At 39.5% G+C, this 22,606-nt stretch overlaps 1 protein-coding gene across 12 annotated transcripts in view; it reads left to right on the forward strand.

Moving 5' to 3' along the window:
- The first annotated feature begins 586 nt into the window (after window positions 1-586).
- Window positions 587-22,606, forward strand: part of LOC127428259 (uncharacterized) — a 32,467-nt gene continuing 10,447 nt past the window's right edge. The window contains exons 1-6 of one of the 12 annotated variants that reach the window (XM_051676485.1): window positions 14,622-14,831; window positions 15,570-16,399; window positions 17,673-17,791; window positions 17,898-18,040; window positions 18,115-18,233; window positions 18,356-18,919. In XM_051676485.1, coding sequence (XP_051532445.1) covers window positions 17,745-17,791; window positions 17,898-18,040; window positions 18,115-18,233; window positions 18,356-18,919 — 873 coding nt within the window. In that variant the 5' untranslated portion in view covers window positions 14,622-14,831; window positions 15,570-16,399; window positions 17,673-17,744. Of the gene's footprint in view, window positions 768-2,205; window positions 2,354-3,636; window positions 3,756-3,861; window positions 4,005-4,078; window positions 4,198-4,319; window positions 4,977-9,932; window positions 10,052-10,153; window positions 10,302-10,373; window positions 10,441-14,543; window positions 14,832-15,569; window positions 16,400-17,672; window positions 17,792-17,897; window positions 18,041-18,114; window positions 18,234-18,355; window positions 18,920-22,606 lie in introns of those variants that run through there. The other 11 variants (XM_051676482.1, XM_051676489.1, XM_051676487.1 and 8 more) reach the window with 11 other exon arrangements.

The following is a 22,606-nucleotide window of genomic DNA, read 5'->3' on the forward strand; positions in this document are numbered from 1 at the left end:
AGGAAACGATCCACAAAGAAATGCGCGTGTTTCACAAATGAATGCTGGACAGAGTTGTGTTTGTGAGTTAAAATATTATTATTATTTTTTTTTTAATTATTATTTGCAAATCTCATTTAATTTATTTGTGAATTCACTTTATTTTTGTGAAACTCCTAACATATATTTGTAAATCACATTCTTTTTATTTGTTAATTCATTTCATTTTTGTGAAACTCCTTACATTTATTTGTGGATCTCATTCAATTTATTTGCGAAACAACTTTCTAATTGTAAATCTCTTTCCATTTGTATGTTAATATGCAACAATTCTATCTCCATGGTTACGTCTTTCTGTAACAGGATTGCATGGGCGTAATTTTAGATAGGGATGATATGGACATGTCCCTATCAACTTTCAGGAAATTTTAAATGTCCCGAACAACATTTGGGCAATTTTACCACACAGAAAATACTTTAACTTTATACTATGTTTTTATTCAAATTTTAACAACCAATAAATGTCCTTAGTATAATTATTAATGTGTAAATTATTTCCCGACCTCTTCTGAAGCAGCGAATAAACGGTATTGTCACATGGCATCTGTTACTTTTCTCAACGCTGGACAGGATGCATCAATACCAGTCGTTTTCTGGAGATTAAGCGGGTGGATTTCCATTGGTATCTTACGTCCATACTTTTCGCGTACAAAATGTTTCCTGCAAAAAAGTCAAAAACGGCCTGAGTCTTGCATGCAGCCCAGTGGAGGATACTGCTTTTTCATCCGGTAAGCGCCTTCTTGAAGAAGACACTTTAAAATTTGAACGATTGTGTCAGAGGTGCAGGATTTTAAGATGCTGGTATAACTCCCAGTAAATGTTTTATTTTGCACATTGGAGAAGAGCATCAGGATTATAAAGTAATGTTTTGTCAATAAAATAAGGAATTTGTGATAAAGTCATTAATTGTAGGCTAAGCCTAAAGCCTGCTTTGTTCAGGAGGCCTACTTTTTTTTTTTTTTTAGATATAAAAATATAAGTACGTATAAATAAGCAATATGAGAAAAGATTATGTGGGAGTGAGAGTTGGAAAGCAGAAAGTGGGGTAAAATATCAATGCTCTTCTCATCATTTTGTGATGTCATTTTGCACATGTAAATTGTTAATTTACCCATTGTTTAGATTTCAATTTGTTTAATATATTTTACAAAATGTCACTTTGTCCAAAAAAAAAAAAAAAAAAAAAATAAAATAAAAAAAAATAAAGTTACGTCCCTTGGAAATTATTTTCTCGAGGTAAATCTTCTTGAAAAAGAAAACATTTTATTTTGACCCATTAATCTTAGGTTTATCGCATCGCATATCACTGCATATTATCCAAGTTTATCGCACATCACCATGCAGTCCTAGTGCTCAGATTGTTCTTTAGAAATTCTTTAAAAAATGGCTCATTTTTAATATGGTGGGCCAGATAAATAAGAAATGAGACTTTTTATATGAGGTAATAATGTTTTTTTTTTTTTTTTTTTTTTTTTGTCTACAAGCACCCTGTCAAGAGCAACTCAAAAGTGTGCGAGAGATTTCAATGCAGTGAAGGCAGCGGCAAATGGCAATTGAATGGAGGATGATGAGAGCCAGGCCCTTGTGGAAGTCTCCTTTCTCCAGAAAAGAGGGCAAAAAATGTTAATGCCAAGTGAGTCAGATGGTGATAAAACATTCTCAGATGCAGAGTATGCTTTCAATATTGTGGTGCACAATGTAATCCTTGAAACAATCACAGATAGTCTCAATCTTTATTTTTGGGAAAATGGAACACTTTTCACTTGTTTTACCTGTCTCGACCCCTGACGCTTACCAGAGATTCATAGCAAAGGATTGGATCCATCCGCTCTTTGAGAATTGAAGACTGTTGCCGTTTGACAGCACGACTACTACTGACATTTGCAATTAGAATTGACTAATTTAGCGACTAACTGAGACAAGTAAAATCCACAGCTCTAGAGGAACATCACATGACGTGGTCAGTGACTGAAGAAGGAAACAGAGAGTGGAAAATAACTTGACCTGATTCACAAAAGTTGCAAATCATGCAGGGAATGCACGTTGTGTTGTTACGAGCTCTCCAGAAATAAACCAACTCAGGGATGTGTATAATGTCATTGGCCTTGCCTACAAGTTTGTCCTAACTCTGCCAGTTGAGGCATGCGAGAAGAGCTTTTCAACTCTTAAATTCTTGAAAAATAGACTGAGGTGTACATTGTCACAGAATAATCTGGAGCCGTTTATGTTAATGTCAACCGAAAAGGACATTCTCTCCAAACTCAACACCGGCTCGCAGAGAAGATCTCTTAAGAAAACAGTTGATTACTTGAAGGTAAGACAGGTTTTTTAACATGCCTGCCATGGCATTAGTTGTGAGTGGTCTTGTGTATTAGATTTATAACTGCACTATGCAATCTTGGTCTCAATGTCAGCATGATGTCATATAATGTGAGGAGTTGCTTAAAACATGCAATGCGGATTTTTTCTTGCTTTACTGAAATTAATGAGCTTGATCTTCTCCATAAAATATGTAAAAAAAATATATTGCAAATGTTGCCAATCTTAAACTCAATTTAAACAAATTTTTAACAATTTAACAATCACAAATAATTTAAATGGATCATCTGTTACATAAGTCAGTGTGTCATGACGCACGGACTGGTCAGTTTTATTTATGCGCATTGTAGCCCAAATCGACGTCCAGTGGGCTGTAACAATCCTGGAATTCACATTAAAATTTAGTCTCCCAATCCAACCATGGTCTAAAATGTCATGTTCCAAAAACAAATTGTCCATAATTGACCTATTAGGAACACAATATGTTTGATCTTTTTGTACAGTTAAATGTATGTACTTTTTAAGCCTATTAGAAAGCCATTTTGAAAATATTTTGTTTTCTGTGGTCAATAATGCAACTGGCCTCCAGTTCTTTAACAAAGATAAATCTCCCTTTTCAGGTTGTAGAGATAGAACAGAACTTCGACAAGTCCCAGGCAGATATTTTAAATTTACATTTATGCATTTGGCAGATGCTTTTATCCACAAACTAAAAAAAAAAATAAAAAAATAAAAACTCATAAAGGTCAGTATCAATATGGTCCCAAAAGTGCTTGTAGAATTCAGACAGCAAATCGTCAATGCCAGGGGAATGGCCTGAACAGAGCCACCTAACTGCAGTAGTAAGTTCATCAAAGGATCTAGGAGCATCAAGAACAGTCTTTGCTTCAGAGTTCAGCTTGGAGAGATCTCCATAAAGTTGTGCAGCACAATCTGAATCACAACCCCCTGCAGTGTAAAGACTTGAATCAAAATATATTGCATAGACACACATCTCTGTGGGACTAGTCACCCTCCCTTCAGGCAGACGAAGGCAGGCATTTGTTTCTGCTACGCAACTGAATGCTCTTGGTTAAAGAAAAATAAACTTTGAGATCTTCTTTGATAACTGGTCTTGAGACTTTTTCAAATGAAGACATTCCTTCTGGAGTCATCTTGAATAAAGCAGTCAGATTTGGCAGGCATACAATTGGCAATGGTTCCCAAGGTACAATGTTTAATACAAAGACAGTTGGGATGAGACCCAAGATGAGACTCTAACTTGTGCCTTCTGCTCAGGAGAGGGGCCTCCAGTGCCATTGTCTGAGATGCCAGCCAGTTGTGATTTCTCGGTGAAGCGGGTACGCAGAGATGTCTCATTTGTTGCTCCATACCGTGGCTTTAATGTCCAACAACAGGTGAGTGAGTAGGTGGCTAAGGCACACCATAGCTTGACTCCGACTATGTTTTGCAAATTGGTCTTGCATGAAGTTGTTCTCAAGGACACCTCCCAATCTCTGACAGGGTGTTTGTTCTGCCACTGATTATAATGGGGGCACCAGTGCAGATGTTTTGCCCTGTGTCTCCACCCCTCCCTACAGTTTCTTGCTTTCCCACTGGCATGGTTATCTCTCTTGGCGCAAGGGCAAATACTGTTCAAATTAAAGGTAAGACACTTGGTCCTTGAGTGAGTTCACTGTAGTTTATTAAAGTCCATCGTCAACCTCTTTTTCCACTTTAGTTGATGGATCATGGCAGCCTCTGCTTCTGACATACTCTAAATGTGGGTTCACTTTGGACACTACTGGTGGTGCACTGGTTGTCACCGCACCGTTCACAGGAAGCTGTTGGGAAATTAAGGTACCCTCACTCAATTGAGAGCCCTCTGTCAACATTCCTGAATTCAGTTGCATCATGTAATATTATGCTTTGTTAAGGCTACATTATGCAAGCCTCATTTCAATTTTCATGTCTTCCTCCAGGATGCTGACAGGCACCTCCCTATACGGTATGGTGTTGAGGAATCAACTCTTTCTTATCCTATGACATCACCAACAACTGCTCCTACTATTCCTGCACCTCTTCCCACCACAAATGCTGTTGCCCCTTCAGCCCCAGTTACAGAACAAAACCCAGTTGGCACCCCTGAATCCCCATATTACCCTTTCCCACATGGAAAACCATGGTGGCATTTTCCACCTTACCATCCAGAACCTGCAACTGCTGCCCCTACAGCCCCAGCACCTGTCCAAGATCCAGTTGGCACCCCTGAATCCCCATATTACCCTTTCCCACATGGAAAACCATGGTGGCATTTTCCACCTTACCATCTAGAACCTGCAACTACTGCCCCAGTAACTGTCCAAGACCCAGTTGGCACCCCTGAATCACCATATTACCCTTTCTCACATGGAAAACCATTGTGGCATTTTCCACCTTACCATCCAGAACCTGCAACTGCTGCCCCTACAGCCCCAGTAACTGTCCAAGACCCAATTGGCACCCCTGAATCACCATTTTACCCTTTCCCACATGGAAAACCATAGTGGCATTTCCCACCTTACCATCCAGAATCTGTGTACATAGGTTTACTTCATTGATCCCTGAGGAGAATCTTGTGTAAACCTAATAAAGCTTCATGAAACTTCATTACGGCATTTGTGTCTTCTGTTGACCTGCAATAGCTGAGCACCACTTGACTTGTTTATTGGTAGTCTTAAAGGGGTCATGTCATGCTTTTTTTTTTTTTTTTTCTAATGCCAATTTCCCTGATGTCTTCTTAAGTCTTTCTTTAAATGTGATTTTTAAACCCTGTGTCTGGCCCTTGAACTATACTAGGGTTTTTGTCTCTTTCCCTTTAAGACCTCAATGTAAAAATCCACTTATGATTGGCCAGCATTGTACAACTCTCTCAAATGCAGCCATCTGTTTTGAAACCCATTCAGAAGAGCATGAACCAGCTCCACAAACTATTTCAGGGTCTGGGCATCCAATATGAAAGAACAATAGCAGCAAATTCAGTGAAATCCACTGTATCAAACAGTCATCAGCTGAAACGTTCATGAATGAAACTGGTTGCTTGTGGTTTTGCGGTTGGGTCAGAACAGTAGTTTTTAACTGCCCTTAATGTTTAAACTGTTCCTTTTGTTCACAAGCAATCCACGCATGCATATAATCCACTTTAAAACGTGCCACACACATTGTATGATACTGCACAAAGGCGATCAGGTCAGGAACTGTCTGAAGAAACTTCAGATGCCCTTTCCTGATGTTTGGGTGCTTCAACAGAGGCTAAAGAAAAGCTGGTCTTCACACCCACAACATCTTATACTTTCCATGTCTGTTTATCCACAGAACGAGACCTGGTTCTCTCCGCCAGCAGTGGAATGGAGCAGAGCAAGATGCGTTTTAAGATGAACTTGCTCCGCTTTTAAAATGTGCCAGACATTGCCGGAAATGCATCAATGATCAAAGACATCCATCTAGTGCATGTTTACAAAGACCATCAATTAAAAATAGCGCAGATGAGCACAAGAACATGTCCAGGATGCGTTTATACTCAGAACAGCAAGATGCAGAACAGCTGAATGAAACCAAATGGGGTCTCCTTTTTAAAAGTTATAACTTGACACAGTCTTTAAAAAGTGGTGCTAGACACATAGCAATGGTCAAAGAGGTCAGTCTAGTGCATTTATATGCAAAAATACTTAGTCCAGACAGGCACAAGAAGGTGTCCTGTGTAAGTCCCATTTGGTGTGCAGGAATAGCAGGCCAATCTGTCCTACTCCCTTCTCTTCAGCCCTCTGAGCTCCAGTGGGTGGGAAAAGGGTGCAATAATATAAAAGTAGGCATTGATTTTGCCATCGCAGCAGTCATGAATTAATGAGCCACAGTGTGATGTAGAAAATTTGCAGAAGTAGAGAACAAGGCATTTTTGCAGCTTGGTTGAATAAATGCTTTGCTTGCAGTGGGGAGGAAGTTTTGAGTTCTAAAACTTACAGTATGTTTTTAAAGTACAATCAAGGCCATAACCATGTCTTGAACATTGGGTGGGACAAAACATTTAGGAGGGTGGGGGGTCATAGGTTTTGAGGTCACAAATATAATGGTCCAATTTGGTTCTTTAAAATAGTTAAGGTGCTGAATGGAATACTTTTCTGAATAAATAAAAGGCCCAAAATGTGATCATTTGATTATTTTTTATTTTTTTTAAGTTTAATGTTAAGTTCAAGACAAACACTGTGTCTTCATTGCTAGCAATTTGCCTGATTCAGTCATCTTTTATTCATTTTTTGTGCTATCTCAATGAAAAGATTAATATAATTTGAATTTACTTTCATCATTAATATATCTGTAAAAAGACCTGACTGTGTCAGCTGGCTGGCAAAATAAAGTACACAAAATTATTTACTGCCCTCAAGTTGTCCCACTTTGTGCTTTTTCCCCCAGTAGAATCTTAACACAATCTCTTCTTCAAGAGTCCCAACGCTGCTCTTTTCCATACAAAAACAGTTAATATTGATCACTCCTGTCAAGATCCAAAGAGAAGAAAAAAATCATTTAAATACCATAAAAGTAGTCCACACAACACAAGGCTGTTGTAAGGCCCCAGAAAGCTTGGAATAAAGTGCACAAGTCATGTGGACTACTGGTATGATGTCTTTATAGTGAACCTTTAATTGCGTTTTATAGTATTTGTCCTTTATGAAGCTTGACAGGTTCTGCTCACTATAAACTGTTATTCTATGGAATAGAGCTGCTTAAAATTTTTATGTTCCAAGAAAAAGTAACAGCATATGAGTTTGTCCTGTTAGGTCATTCTTTGCCTATATGTCTCGCAGACACCATCTCAACTCAAGATACTGTAAGTAAGTGTGGATGTGTGTGTGCTTTATTGATTGCTGATGGGGGACAAACACTTTTTGTTGTTTCTCTTTCAAGTTCATTTGTTAGCCTAATAACAAAGCTTCAGGAGACTTCATTACTGTGTTTTGTGTCTTACATTGGTGTTTACAATGGCTGAGCACAAGGATGTAGATTTGAACATTTGGGGGCGGAGGGGGTTGAAGTGGTGTGTATGTGTGTGGTTGTAGTGTGTGGGTGCCTTTTTTTGGGGGGGGGGAAGAAACTTTGTGCCATCTGCAGTTATTTGCGTTATTACCCTCTGCTTTTATCTCTTGGTTGATACTATTACAATTATAATTCCCTAGATAGCTTAAGATGGTTTTCAAGTTTAAGATTTTTTTTTAGTTTAAAGGTGCACTAACTATGTAGTCTTGGACATCGAAACCAATGGGTATGGATGCCATGCTGCTACTTTCCAAGAAGTCTTTAAATGTGGATGACATTGTTGAAATTAAATTCAGTCAGTCATGGTTCTAATCCATGTGTAAAAGTGTCCAATAATAGGGTGGTTGCTGAAATTTAGTATGTGGCTGGTCATGTGCTCCTAATATGGCAGTCCCCATGAGGGGACTCCCCAAGTAGAATAAAACTGATTTTATAAGGTAACTTTAATGGAGTCTTGTGTGAGTTGTCATGATTTCATTTGTTTAAATTTATTGCAAAACTTCCATTGGGGGAAAAAGTGCAACTTTTAATCTGGTCCTCCAGCCTGACCAACTAAAAAGTGTCCCCTAAAACCAGCCAACAGGCTAGCCTAAAAAATTTAAACATTTACAATCATACATCTGTGGAATTGCAAGACATTTGTGTGCTTTATAGAAATGTTAAATGACAGAACAAGAGAAATGTATACATAAGTTACAAAGACAAAATATGGCTGCAAGTGGTCGTTATTGGGGTCAAAACACTGGAAAATGCAGGAAAATTACAACTACAAATTTGAATAGTGTGAATGCTGTGGATACAGTTTCAATGGCAAACTTCATCCTTGATTAGTTCCTTGCACAGTTTGAAGGATTTCTGTTATAGCACACCCTTTGCATCAGAAACTGAAAATTTGGTGTCCTCATGGTGTTCATGTGTTCAAACTTTTGGATACTGATCAAAATACAGGTCAATTTGGTATTATGGGCCACACTGAAACATGTATTGGCTCATATCTGCCAAATCAAACTTCTTTTCATACATTTTTGTCAGGAGCGTTTCTAGATGATACACAGTAATTTTGATCAAGAAAGAGTTATCACCCTGTATGTACTAAATATATGTGACAATTATAATTAGCTGTATTGTACTATATAAAAAGGATAAACATTTCATTAAATATAGGTGTATATGTAGTAATCTTTGTGAATGTGAATGTATACTGAGTTGGCTCAGCAAACCGTTTTAAATCTGTTTAATGTATGTGTTTTAAAACAATTAAAACAAATATATATATATTATGTTGGTGTTTTGAATATAAGTACCAAATGTAAAACATTAAAAAGAGAAATATACAATGTTGAATTCTATCATGAAGACACAAAAATTCTTCTTCTTAAATAGCCATTCACTCCTAGGGTGTAATACTGCCACCTACTGTACAATATACATCCTGCATGGGTGATGCATCTGCAATGATTTTTGTTTGGAGGCAACAGTCCACCCCCTCCCCCTTTTAGGGCAAAGCATCACCAGCCACACACACCATATTCGACACCCTAATACTGTATCATGTAAAAATGAAAAAAGTACCCTATATAACTGTGAATCCCTCACACCATTTCCCTAAATATCCACAGCCCTTACTAGTCTACTTTTTATGCTACTACTAAACAAACTACTTTGATGTACATTATACTTACAACAAACAAAAAACATGCTCTACAGTTCTGGAACACCACACTCATCAAACAACCAATATTGATGCTTACACATAATTCACAAAAGTTTATGCCATTTGGCACCACTCCTGTAGACTCCTAGCCTAATGATACACAGGTGAAAACAAAAAGCTGAATGATGAACTTACATTCGATTGGTCAAACAACATATTTAACCAATTCAAATGTGAGTATAAGTAATGCAGCACATGTATCAACAAGTTCATAGACCTTTGTGGTTTAGTTTTTCCATAATAGTTGTGATTTTATGCTTGCGTGAATATAACAACTCCACTTGCCATGCAGTGGGGGAGAGACATTGTACTCTTCACAGTGGTGTTGACAACTTTAAGCTCTTCTTTGATAACTGGTCTTGAAACTTTTTCAAATGGAGACGTTCCTTCTGGAGTCATCTTGAATAAAGCAGTCAGATTTGGCAGGCTTAAAATTGGCAATGGTTCTCAAGGTACAATGTTTAATACAAAGACAGTTGGGAAGAGACCTAACAGAAGTATCATTTGGGTATTGGTTTTATTAAACTGCTCAATTTGAGATGCAATCTTAATGTTTACTAAATGGGTGATTTTGTTTAACTTCTGTTTTTAAAGCACGATTCCACCTTGCTGAGACAAAGTTGAAACAAATGGCTCCCTCTGTGCACTGTGGTGATGATGCTATGACCTTGCGTGTTCCGGGACCAAGAACGCCACACTTGATGGTTGATGGAGGTGAAAACATTCAGCTTATTAATGCTGAACTTCCTCCTCGGACAACCGAGCAATATTTAAAAATGTGACATTGCTCTAACTTGTGCCTTCTGCTCAGGAGAGGGGCCTCCAGTGCCATTGTCTGAGATGCCAGCCAGTTGTGGTTTCTCGGTGAAGCGGGTACGCAGAGATGTCTCATTTGTTGCTCCATACCATGGTTGTAATGTCCAACAACAGGTAAGTAGGTGGCTAAAGCACACTGTAGCTTGACTCCGACTATGTTTTGCAAATCGGTCTTGCATGAAGTTGTTCTCAAGGACACCTCCCAATCTCTGACAGGGTGGAAGTTTTGTTCTGCCACTGATTATAATGGGGGCACCAGTGCAGATGTCTTGCCCTGTGACTCCAACCCTCCCTACAGTTTCTTGCTTTCCCACTGGCATGGTTATCTCACTTGGCGCAAGGGCAGATACTGTTCAAATTAAAGGTAAGACGCTTGGTCCTTGAGTGAGTTCACTGTAGTTTATGAAAGTCCATCGTCAACCTCTTTCCACTTTAGTTGATGGATCATGGCAGCCTCTGCTTCTGACATACTCTAAATGTGGGTTCACTTTGGACACTACTGGTGGCGCACTGGTTGTCACCGCACCGTTCACAGGAAGCTGTTGGGAAATTAAGGTACCCTCACTCAATTGAGAGCCCTCTGTCAACATTCCTGAATTCAATTGCATCATGCAATATTATGCTTTAAGGCTACATTATGCAAGCCTCACTTCAATTTTCATGTCTTCCAGGATGCTGACAGGCATCTCCCTATACGGTATGGTGATGAGGAATCAACTCTTTCTTGTCCTTTGACATCACCAACAACTGCTCCTATTCCTGCACCTCTTCCCACCACAACTGCTGTTGCCCCTACATCCCCAGTTACAGGCCAAGACCCAGTTGGCACCCCTGAATCCCCATACTACCCCTTCCCACATGGAAAACAATGGTGGCATTTTCCACCTTGGCGTCCTGCAACTGCTGCCCCTACATCCCCAGTTACAGGCCAAGACCCAGTTGGCACCCCTGAATCCCCATACTACCCCTTCCCACATGGAAAACAATGGTGGCATTTTCCACCTTGGCGTCCTGCAACTGCTGCCCCTACATCCCCAGTTACAGGCCAAGACCCAGTTGGCACCCCTGAATCCCCATACTACCCCTTCCCACATGGAAAACAATGGTGGCATTTTCCACCTTGGCGTCCTGCAACTGCTGCCCCTACATCCCCAGTTACAGGCCAAGACCCAGTTGGCACCCCTGAATCCCCATACTACCCCTTCCCACATGGAAAACAATGGTGGCATTTTCCACCTTGGCGTCCTGCAACTGCTGCCCCTACATCCCCAGTTACAGGCCAAGACCCAGTTGGCACCCCTGAATCCCCATACTACCCCTTCCCACATGGAAAACAATGGTGGCATTTTCCACCTTGGCGTCCTGCAACTGCTGCCCCTACATCCCCAGTTACAGGCCAAGACCCAGTTGGCACCCCTGAATCCCCATACTACCCCTTCCCACATGGAAAACAATGGTGGCATTTTCCACCTTGGCGTCCTGCAACTGCTGCCCCTACATCCCCAGTTACAGGCCAAGACCCAGTTGGCACCCCTGAATCCCCATACTACCCCTTCCCACATGGAAAACAATGGTGGCATTTTCCACCTTGGCGTCCTGCAACTGCTGCCCCTACATCCCCAGTTACAGGCCAAGACCCAGTTGGCACCCCTGAATCCCCATACTACCCCTTCCCACATGGAAAACAATGGTGGCATTTTCCACCTTGGCGTCCTGCAACTGCTGCCCCTACATCCCCAGTTACAGGCCAAGACCCAGTTGGCACCCCTGAATCCCCATACTACCCCTTCCCACATGGAAAACAATGGTGGCATTTTCCACCTTGGCATCCAGAATCTGTGCCTACTAAAGCCCCTCCCACAACTACCACTACAACTGCTCTTTATGACCTTCTACCCCAGCAGCCCATGTTTGATCCCTATTACTTCCATCTTGGTCATCACAGTGGTGCACAACAGCCAGGCTGGCACCCAATGTTTCCTTTTAACTGGAGCCCAACTGCTACTACTCCTGTTCCCACAAATACCCCCGTCACAATGACTACCATGGCTGCTCTGCCTGAGTTGTACTCTGGTTATCCCCAAATATACCAGTTGCCTGTGTTTCATGGCCCTAAACCCCCCAAACCATTTATGCTGTTTGTTAAATACCCCTTTATGTACCAGTTTGGTCCACGCAGCCCCAAGTCTTTGCCTGGTCCTACAGGTCTCCCAGACATCAGCTTAACTCCGGAGTAGGTGTGACTGTGTGTACAAAGGTTTGCTTCATTGATCCCGGAGGAGAATCTTGTGTAGGCCTAATAAAGCTTCATTAGACTTCATTACGGCATTTGTGTCTTTTGTTGGCTTGCAGTAGCTGAGCACCACTTGACCTGTTTATTGGTAGTCTGATGTCTTAAAGTGGGGGGGTGTTAAAACCCCTGTGTCTGGCCCTTGAACTATACAATGTTTTGTCTCTTTCCCTTAAGACCTCAATGTAAAAATCCACTGTTTTGATTGTCCAGCATTATACAACTCAAATGTAGCCATCTGTTTTGAAACCCATTCAGATGTGCATGAACCAACTCTACAAACCATTTCGGGGTCTGGGCATCCAACATGAAAGTGACTTCTGCAAAAGAAATGTCCCTTTTTCAGGACTCTGTATTTAAAGAACTGTAAGAATCAAAGTAACTTTACACATCTTTATTGTAAAGGGGTTTAAACAGTTTCCATGCTTGTTCAATGAACATGCCCCTGTGGAACGGTCATTAAGACACTAACAGCTTACAGATGGTAGGCAATTAAGGTCACAGTTATAAAAACTTAGGACACTAGAGACCTTTCTACTGACTCAAAGATGCCCAGAGTCCCCACTCATCTGCGTGAATGTGCCTTGAGCCATGAGGACTGCAGATGTGGCCAGGGCAATAAATTGCAATGTCTGTGCTGTGAGATGCCTAAGATGGCGGGAACAGCTGATCATCCATGTGTCTCCTTATTTTGTGCTTGCGTGAAAACACTGAACCTCATTCAACTAATGCTGCTTGTCATTAGCAGGACCATACACAGGGTCTCCGCTGTCTTTACTGATCCTAGAAGCTTTAATCTTGACCCACAGAGCAATTTTTTTTTAAAAACGAAATATAAAAATGCACATCTGATGAACAAAGCTGTGATTGTGTAAAATATATCATTCTGCACTAAACGATTGCAAAACAAAATGCAATTATGTGGTGAATTAAGTTGTAAATTTAGGAAAATATTTTTAAATATTTCCAGCGTGGTAAAGTACAAATGTTTTTAAAGTTACGCAACATAATGATGTTGCAATGACGAGCAGCAATACATGGTCACATTTCAGCACTTCAAATTTATGTACAGTCTCTCTAATGTAGCACTTAAAGTGCTTCTCTGTACGTTCATGTTAAGTGCAGTTTTGGGAAATGCACGTAAAAAATAACGAACTTTCGTAAAATTGCTCCTAGAAAACGCTCTCAACCGCTAAGATTAATCGTTATTTGGGAAACAAGGCCCTGACCAAGAGACGGATTTGTTAGTACTTACGCTAACTTTTCGGGTATTTCTTACTAATCTTAAACCAATCATGCTTCGTTTTACTATCAGGACAGGGACCAGAGTCACAGCTCTCATGGGTATGGAATCAAGCATTTACAGATAAGCTCCAAGGCTATGCAAACTTTTAATGAAACGGATGCCATCAGAAGAATACTGTGACTTAAGGTTTGTATCATTTTCTCTCGGTTATAAACGTGTAGTGTCTTGTTAAATGTCGACAGCTGAAAATTGCCCAAGACACTACACATGTTTATAACTGAGAGAAAATAATACGAACCTTAAATCACAGTATTCCTCTGATAGTGTCCGTTTCATTAAAAGTTTGCGGCCTTGGAATTTATCTGTATGTGCTTGATTCCATGCTCATGAGAGCTGTGACTCTGGTCCCGTCCTGATAGTAAAACAAAGCATGATTGGTTAAAGATAGAACGTGCTATGATTGTATTGTGGCCGTTATCTGATTAGCTTGAGAAGACGATGGGTGGAGCCCACCTATTTGTGGATTGTCCGCAGCTCTGGCACAAGAAATGTTTCAGAATTCACAGATGTGAGCTGCCATCCAAAAATTCACAGGAAACGATCCACAAAGAAATGCGCGTGTTTCACAAATGAATGCTGGACAGAGTTGTGTTTGTGAGTTAAAATATTATTATTATTTTTTTTTAATTATTATTTGCAAATCTCATTTAATTTATTTGTGAATTCACTTTATTTTTGTGAAACTCCTAACATATATTTGTAAATCACATTCTTTTTATTTGTTAATTCATTTCATTTTTGTGAAACTCCTTACATTTATTTGTGGATCTCATTCAATTTATTTGCGAAACAACTTTCTAATTGTAAATCTCTTTCCATTTGTATGTTAATATGCAACAATTCTATCTCCATGGTTACGTCTTTCTGTAACAGGATTGCATGGGCGTAATTTTAGATAGGGATGATATGGACATGTCCCTATCAACTTTCAGGAAATTTTAAATGTCCCGAACAACATTTGGGCAATTTTACCACACAGAAAATACTTTAACTTTATACTATGTTTTTATTCAAATTTTAACAACCAATAAATGTCCTTAGTATAATTATTAATGTGTAAATTATTTCCCGACCTCTTCTGAAGCAGCGAATAAACGGTATTGTCACATGGCATCTGTTACTTTTCTCAACGCTGGACAGGATGCATCAATACCAGTCGTTTTCTGGAGATTAAGCGGGTGGATTTCCATTGGTATCTTACGTCCATACTTTTCGCGTACAAAATGTTTCCTGCAAAAAAGTCAAAAACGGCCTGAGTCTTGCATGCAGCCCAGTGGAGGATACTGCTTTTTCATCCGGTAAGCGCCTTCTTGAAGAAGACACTTTAAAATTTGAACGATTGTGTCAGAGGTGCAGGATTTTAAGATGCTGGTATAACTCCCAGTAAATGTTTTATTTTGCACATTGGAGAAGAGCATCAGGATTATAAAGTAATGTTTTGTCAATAAAATAAGGAATTTGTGATAAAGTCATTAATTGTAGGCTAAGCCTAAAGCCTGCTTTGTTCAGGAGGCCTACTTTTTTTTTTTTTTTTAGATATAAAAATATAAGTACGTATAAATAAGCAATATGAGAAAAGATTATGTGGGAGTGAGAGGAGTTGGAAAGCAGAAAGTGGGGTAAAATATCAATGCTCTTCTCATCATTTTGTGATGTCATTTTGCACATGTAAATTGTTAATTTACCCATTGTTTAGATTTCAATTTTTTTAATGTATTTTACAGAATGTCACTGTCCAAAAAAAAAAAAAAAAAAAAAAAAAGTTATGTCCCTTGGAAATTATTTTCTCGAGGTAAATCTTCTTGAAAAAGAAAACATTTTATTTTGACCCATTAATCTTAGGTTTATCGCATCGCATATCACTGCATATTATCCAAGTTTATCGCACATCACCATGCAGTCCTAGTGCTCAGATTGTTCTTTAGAAATTCTTTAAAAAATTGCTCATTTTTAATATGGTGGGCCAGATAAATAAGAAATGAGACTTTTTATATGAGGTAATAATGTTTTTTTTTTTTTTTTTTTTTGTCTACAAGCACCCTGTCAAGAGCAACTCAAAAGTGTGCGAGAGATTTCAATGCAGTGAAGGCAGCGGCAAATGGCAATTGAATGGAGGATGATGAGAGCCAGGCCCTTGTGGAAGTCTCCTTTCTCCAGAAAAGAGGGCAAAAAATGTTAATGCCAAGTGAGTCAGATGGTGATAAAACATTCTCAGATGCAGAGTATGCTTTCAATATTGTGGTGCACAATGTAATCCTTGAAACAATCACAGATAGTCTCAATCTTTATTTTTGGGAAAATGGAACACTTTTCACTTGTTTTACCTGTCTCGACCCCTGACGCTTACCAGAGATTCATAGCAAAGGATTGGATCCATCCGCTCTTTGAGAATTGAAGACTGTTGCCGTTTGACAGCACGACTACTACTGACATTTGCAATTAGAATTGACTAATTTTGCGATTAACTGAGACAAGTAAAATCCACAGCTCTAGAGGAACATCACATGACGTGGTCAGTGACTGAAGAGGAAACGGAGAGTGGAAAATAACTTGACCTGATTCACAAAAGTTGCAAATCATGCAGGGAATGCACGTTGTGTTGTTACTGAGCTTTCCTGAAATAAACCAACTCAGGGATGTGTATAATGTCATTGGCCTTGCCTTCAAATTTGTCCTAACTCTGCCAGTTGAGGCATGCGAGAGGAGTTTTTCAACTCTTAAATTCTTGAAAAATAGACTGAGGTGTACATTGTCACAGAATAATCTGGAGCCGTTTATGTTAATGTCAACCGAAAAGGACATTCTCTCCAAACTCAACACCGGCTCGCAGAGAAGATCTCTTAAGAAAACAGTTGATTACTTGAAGGTAAGACAGATTTTTTAACATTCCTGACATGGCATTAGCTGTGTGTGGTCTTGTGTATTAGATTTATAACTGCACTATGCAATCTTGGTCTCAATGGCAGCAGTTGTGTGTCATATAATGTGAGGAGTTGCTTAAAACATGCAAGGCGGATTTTTTTCTTGCTTTGCTGAAATTAATGAGCTTGATCTTCTCCATAAATTTGTGAAAAAAATTATTTCAAATGTTGCCAAACTTAAACTCAATTTAAACAAATTTTAACAATCACAAATAACAATTTAAATGGATCATCTGTTACATAAGTCAGTGTGTCATGACGCACGGACTGGTCAGTTTTATTTATGCGCATTGTAGCCCAAATCGACGTCCAGTGGGCTGTAACAATCCTGGAATTCACATTAAAATTTAGTCTCCCAATCCAACCATGGTCTAAAATGTCATGTTCCAAAAACAAATTGTCCATAATTGACCTATTAGGAACACAATATGTTTGATCTTTTTGTACAGTTAAATGTATGTACTTTTTAAGCCTATTAGAAAGCCATTTTGAAAATATTTTGTTTTCTGTGGTCAATAATGCAACTGGCCTCCAGTTCTTTAACAAAGATAAATCTCCCTTTTCAGGTTGTAGAGATAGAACAGAACTTCGACAAGTCCCAGGCAGATATTTTAAATTTACATTTATGCATTTGGCAGATGCTTTTATCACAAAAAAAAAAAATAAAAAATAAAAACTCATAAAGGTCAGTATCAATATGGTCCCAAAAGTGCTTGTAGAATTCAGACAGCAAATCGTCAATGCCAGGGGAATGGCCTGAACAGAGCCACCTAACTGCAGTAGTAAGTTCATCAAAGGATCTAGGAGCATCAAGAACAGTCTTTGCTTCAGAGTTCAGCTTGGAGAGATCTCCATAAAGTTGTGCAGCACAATCTGAATCACAACCCCCTGCAGTGTAAAGACTTGAATCAAAATATATTGCATAGACACACATCTCTGTGGGACTAGTCACCCTCCCTTCAGGCAGACGAAGGCAGGCATTTGTTTCTGCTACGCAACTGAATGCTCTTGGTTAAAGAAAAATAAACTTTGAGATCTTCTTTGATAACTGGTCTTGAGACTTTTTCAAATGAAGACATTCCTTCTGGAGTCATCTTGAATAAAGCAGTCAGATTTGGCAGGCATACAATTGGCAATGGTTCCCAAGGTACAATGTTTAATACAAAGACAGTTGGGATGAGACCCAAGATGAGACTCTAACTTGTGCCTTCTGCTCAGGAGAGGGGCCTCCAGTGCCATTGTCTGAGATGCCAGCCAGTTGTGATTTCTCGGTGAAGCGGGTACGCAGAGATGTCTCATTTGTTGCTCCATACCGTGGCTTTAATGTCCAACAACAGGTGAGTGAGTAGGTGGCTAAGGCACACCATAGCTTGACTCCGACTATGTTTTGCAAATTGGTCTTGCATGAAGTTGTTCTCAAGGACACCTCCCAATCTCTGACAGGGTGTTTGTTCTGCCACTGATTATAATGGGGGCACCAGTGCAGATGTTTTGCCCTGTGTCTCCACCCCTCCCTACAGTTTCTTGCTTTCCCACTGGCATGGTTATCTCTCTTGGCGCAAGGGCAAATACTGTTCAAATTAAAGGTAAGACACTTGGTCCTTGAGTGAGTTCACTGTAGTTTATTAAAGTCCATCGTCAACCTCTTTTTCCACTTTAGTTGATGGATCATGGCAGCCTCTGCTTCTGACATACTCTAAATGTGGGTTCACTTTGGACACTACTGGTGGTGCACTGGTTGTCACCGCACCGTTCACAGGAAGCTGTTGGGAAATTAAGGTACCCTCACTCAATTGAGAGCCCTCTGTCAACATTCCTGAATTCAGTTGCATCATGTAATATTATGCTTTGTTAAGGCTACATTATGCAAGCCTCATTTCAATTTTCATGTCTTCCTCCAGGATGCTGACAGGCACCTCCCTATACGGTATGGTGTTGAGGAATCAACTCTTTCTTATCCTATGACATCACCAACAACTGCTCCTACTATTCCTGCACCTCTTCCCACCACAAATGCTGTTGCCCCTTCAGCCCCAGTTACAGAACAAAACCCAGTTGGCACCCCTGAATCCCCATATTACCCTTTCCCACATGGAAAACCATGGTGGCATTTTCCACCTTACCATCCAGAACCTGCAACTGCTGCCCCTACAGCCCCAGCACCTGTCCAAGATCCAGTTGGCACCCCTGAATCCCCATATTACCCTTTCCCACATGGAAAACCATGGTGGCATTTTCCACCTTACCATCTAGAACCTGCAACTACTGCCCCAGTAACTGTCCAAGACCCAGTTGGCACCCCTGAATCACCATATTACCCTTTCTCACATGGAAAACCATTGTGGCATTTTCCACCTTACCATCCAGAACCTGCAACTGCTGCCCCTACAGCCCCAGTAACTGTCCAAGACCCAATTGGCACCCCTGAATCACCATTTTACCCTTTCCCACATGGAAAACCATAGTGGCATTTCCCACCTTACCATCCAGAATCTGTGTACATAGGTTTACTTCATTGATCCCTGAGGAGAATCTTGTGTAAACCTAATAAAGCTTCATGAAACTTCATTACGGCATTTGTGTCTTCTGTTGACCTGCAATAGCTGAGCACCACTTGACTTGTTTATTGGTAGTCTTAAAGGGGTCATGTCATGCTTTTTTTTTTTTTTTTTCTAATGCCAATTTCCCTGATGTCTTCTTAAGTCTTTCTTTAAATGTGATTTTTAAACCCTGTGTCTGGCCCTTGAACTATACTAGGGTTTTTGTCTCTTTCCCTTTAAGACCTCAATGTAAAAATCCACTTATGATTGGCCAGCATTGTACAACTCTCTCAAATGCAGCCATCTGTTTTGAAACCCATTCAGAAGAGCATGAACCAGCTCCACAAACTATTTCAGGGTCTGGGCATCCAATATGAAAGAACAATAGCAGCAAATTCAGTGAAATCCACTGTATCAAACAGTCATCAGCTGAAACGTTCATGAATGAAACTGGTTGCTTGTGGTTTTGCGGTTGGGTCAGAACAGTAGTTTTTAACTGCCCTTAATGTTTAAACTGTTCCTTTTGTTCACAAGCAATCCACGCATGCATATAATCCACTTTAAAACGTGCCACACACATTGTATGATACTGCACAAAGGCGATCAGGTCAGGAACTGTCTGAAGAAACTTCAGATGCCCTTTCCTGATGTTTGGGTGCTTCAACAGAGGCTAAAGAAAAGCTGGTCTTCACACCCACAACATCTTATACTTTCCATGTCTGTTTATCCACAGAACGAGACCTGGTTCTCTCCGCCAGCAGTGGAATGGAGCAGAGCAAGATGCGTTTTAAGATGAACTTGCTCCGCTTTTAAAATGTGCCAGACATTGCCGGAAATGCATCAATGATCAAAGACATCCATCTAGTGCATGTTTACAAAGACCATCAATTAAAAATAGCGCAGATGAGCACAAGAACATGTCCAGGATGCGTTTATACTCAGAACAGCAAGATGCAGAACAGCTGAATGAAACCAAATGGGGTCTCCTTTTTAAAAGTTATAACTTGACACAGTCTTTAAAAAGTGGTGCTAGACACATAGCAATGGTCAAAGAGGTCAGTCTAGTGCATTTATATGCAAAAATACTTAGTCCAGACAGGCACAAGAAGGTGTCCTGTGTAAGTCCCATTTGGTGTGCAGGAATAGCAGGCCAATCTGTCCTACTCCCTTCTCTTCAGCCCTCTGAGCTCCAGTGGGTGGGAAAAGGGTGCAATAATATAAAAGTAGGCATTGATTTTGCCATCGCAGCAGTCATGAATTAATGAGCCACAGTGTGATGTAGAAAATTTGCAGAAGTAGAGAACAAGGCATTTTTGCAGCTTGGTTGAATAAATGCTTTGCTTGCAGTGGGGAGGAAGTTTTGAGTTCTAAAACTTACAGTATGTTTTTAAAGTACAATCAAGGCCATAACCATGTCTTGAACATTGGGTGGGACAAAACATTTAGGAGGGTGGGGGGTCATAGGTTTTGAGGTCACAAATATAATGGTCCAATTTGGTTCTTTAAAATAGTTAAGGTGCTGAATGGAATACTTTTCTGAATAAATAAAAGGCCCAAAATGTGATCATTTGATTATTTTTTATTTTTTTTAAGTTTAATGTTAAGTTCAAGACAAACACTGTGTCTTCATTGCTAGCAATTTGCCTGATTCAGTCATCTTTTATTCATTTTTTGTGCTATCTCAATGAAAAGATTAATATAATTTGAATTTACTTTCATCATTAATATATCTGTAAAAAGACCTGACTGTGTCAGCTGGCTGGCAAAATAAAGTACACAAAATTATTTACTGCCCTCAAGTTGTCCCACTTTGTGCTTTTTCCCCCAGTAGAATCTTAACACAATCTCTTCTTCAAGAGTCCCAACGCTGCTCTTTTCCATACAAAAACAGTTAATATTGATCACTCCTGTCAAGATCCAAAGAGAAGAAAAAAATCATTTAAATACCATAAAAGTAGTCCACACAACACAAGGCTGTTGTAAGGCCCCAGAAAGCTTGGAATAAAGTGCACAAGTCATGTGGACTACTGGTATGATGTCTTTATAGTGAACCTTTAATTGCGTTTTATAGTATTTGTCCTTTATGAAGCTTGACAGGTTCTGCTCACTATAAACTGTTATTCTATGGAATAGAGCTGCTTAAAATTTTTATGTTCCAAGAAAAAGTAACAGCATATGAGTTTGTCCTGTTAGGTCATTCTTTGCCTATATGTCTCGCAGACACCATCTCAACTCAAGATACTGTAAGTAAGTGTGGATGTGTGTGTGCTTTATTGATTGCTGATGGGGGACAAACACTTTTTGTTGTTTCTCTTTCAAGTTCATTTGTTAGCCTAATAACAAAGCTTCAGGAGACTTCATTACTGTGTTTTGTGTCTTACATTGGTGTTTACAATGGCTGAGCACAAGGATGTAGATTTGAACATTTGGGGGCGGAGGGGGTTGAAGTGGTGTGTATGTGTGTGGTTGTAGTGTGTGGGTGCCTTTTTTTGGGGGGGGGAAGAAACTTTGTGCCATCTGCAGTTATTTGCGTTATTACCCTCTGCTTTTATCTCTTGGTTGATACTATTACAATTATAATTCCCTAGATAGCTTAAGATGGTTTTCAAGTTTAAGATTTTTTTTTAGTTTAAAGGTGCACTAACTATGTAGTCTTGGACATCGAAACCAATGGGTATGGATGCCATGCTGCTACTTTCCAAGAAGTCTTTAAATGTGGATGACATTGTTGAAATTAAATTCAGTCAGTCATGGTTCTAATCCATGTGTAAAAGTGTCCAATAATAGGGTGGTTGCTGAAATTTAGTATGTGGCTGGTCATGTGCTCCTAATATGGCAGTCCCCATGAGGGGACTCCCCAAGTAGAATAAAACTGATTTTATAAGGTAACTTTAATGGAGTCTTGTGTGAGTTGTCATGATTTCATTTGTTTAAATTTATTGCAAAACTTCCATTGGGGGAAAAAGTGCAACTTTTAATCTGGTCCTCCAGCCTGACCAACTAAAAAGTGTCCCCTAAAACCAGCCAACAGGCTAGCCTAAAAAATTTAAACATTTACAATCATACATCTGTGGAATTGCAAGACATTTGTGTGCTTTATAGAAATGTTAAATGACAGAACAAGAGAAATGTATACATAAGTTACAAAGACAAAATATGGCTGCAAGTGGTCGTTATTGGGGTCAAAACACTGGAAAATGCAGGAAAATTACAACTACAAATTTGAATAGTGTGAATGCTGTGGATACAGTTTCAATGGCAAACTTCATCCTTGATTAGTTCCTTGCACAGTTTGAAGGATTTCTGTTATAGCACACCCTTTGCATCAGAAACTGAAAATTTGGTGTCCTCATGGTGTTCATGTGTTCAAACTTTTGGATACTGATCAAAATACAGGTCAATTTGGTATTATGGGCCACACTGAAACATGTATTGGCTCATATCTGCCAAATCAAACTTCTTTTCATACATTTTTGTCAGGAGCGTTTCTAGATGATACACAGTAATTTTGATCAAGAAAGAGTTATCACCCTGTATGTACTAAATATATGTGACAATTATAATTAGCTGTATTGTACTATATAAAAAGGATAAACATTTCATTAAATATAG

This window comes from Myxocyprinus asiaticus, chromosome 37, assembly GCF_019703515.2.
Source record: "Myxocyprinus asiaticus isolate MX2 ecotype Aquarium Trade chromosome 37, UBuf_Myxa_2, whole genome shotgun sequence".
Lineage (NCBI taxonomy): Eukaryota > Metazoa > Chordata > Actinopteri > Cypriniformes > Catostomidae > Myxocyprinus > Myxocyprinus asiaticus.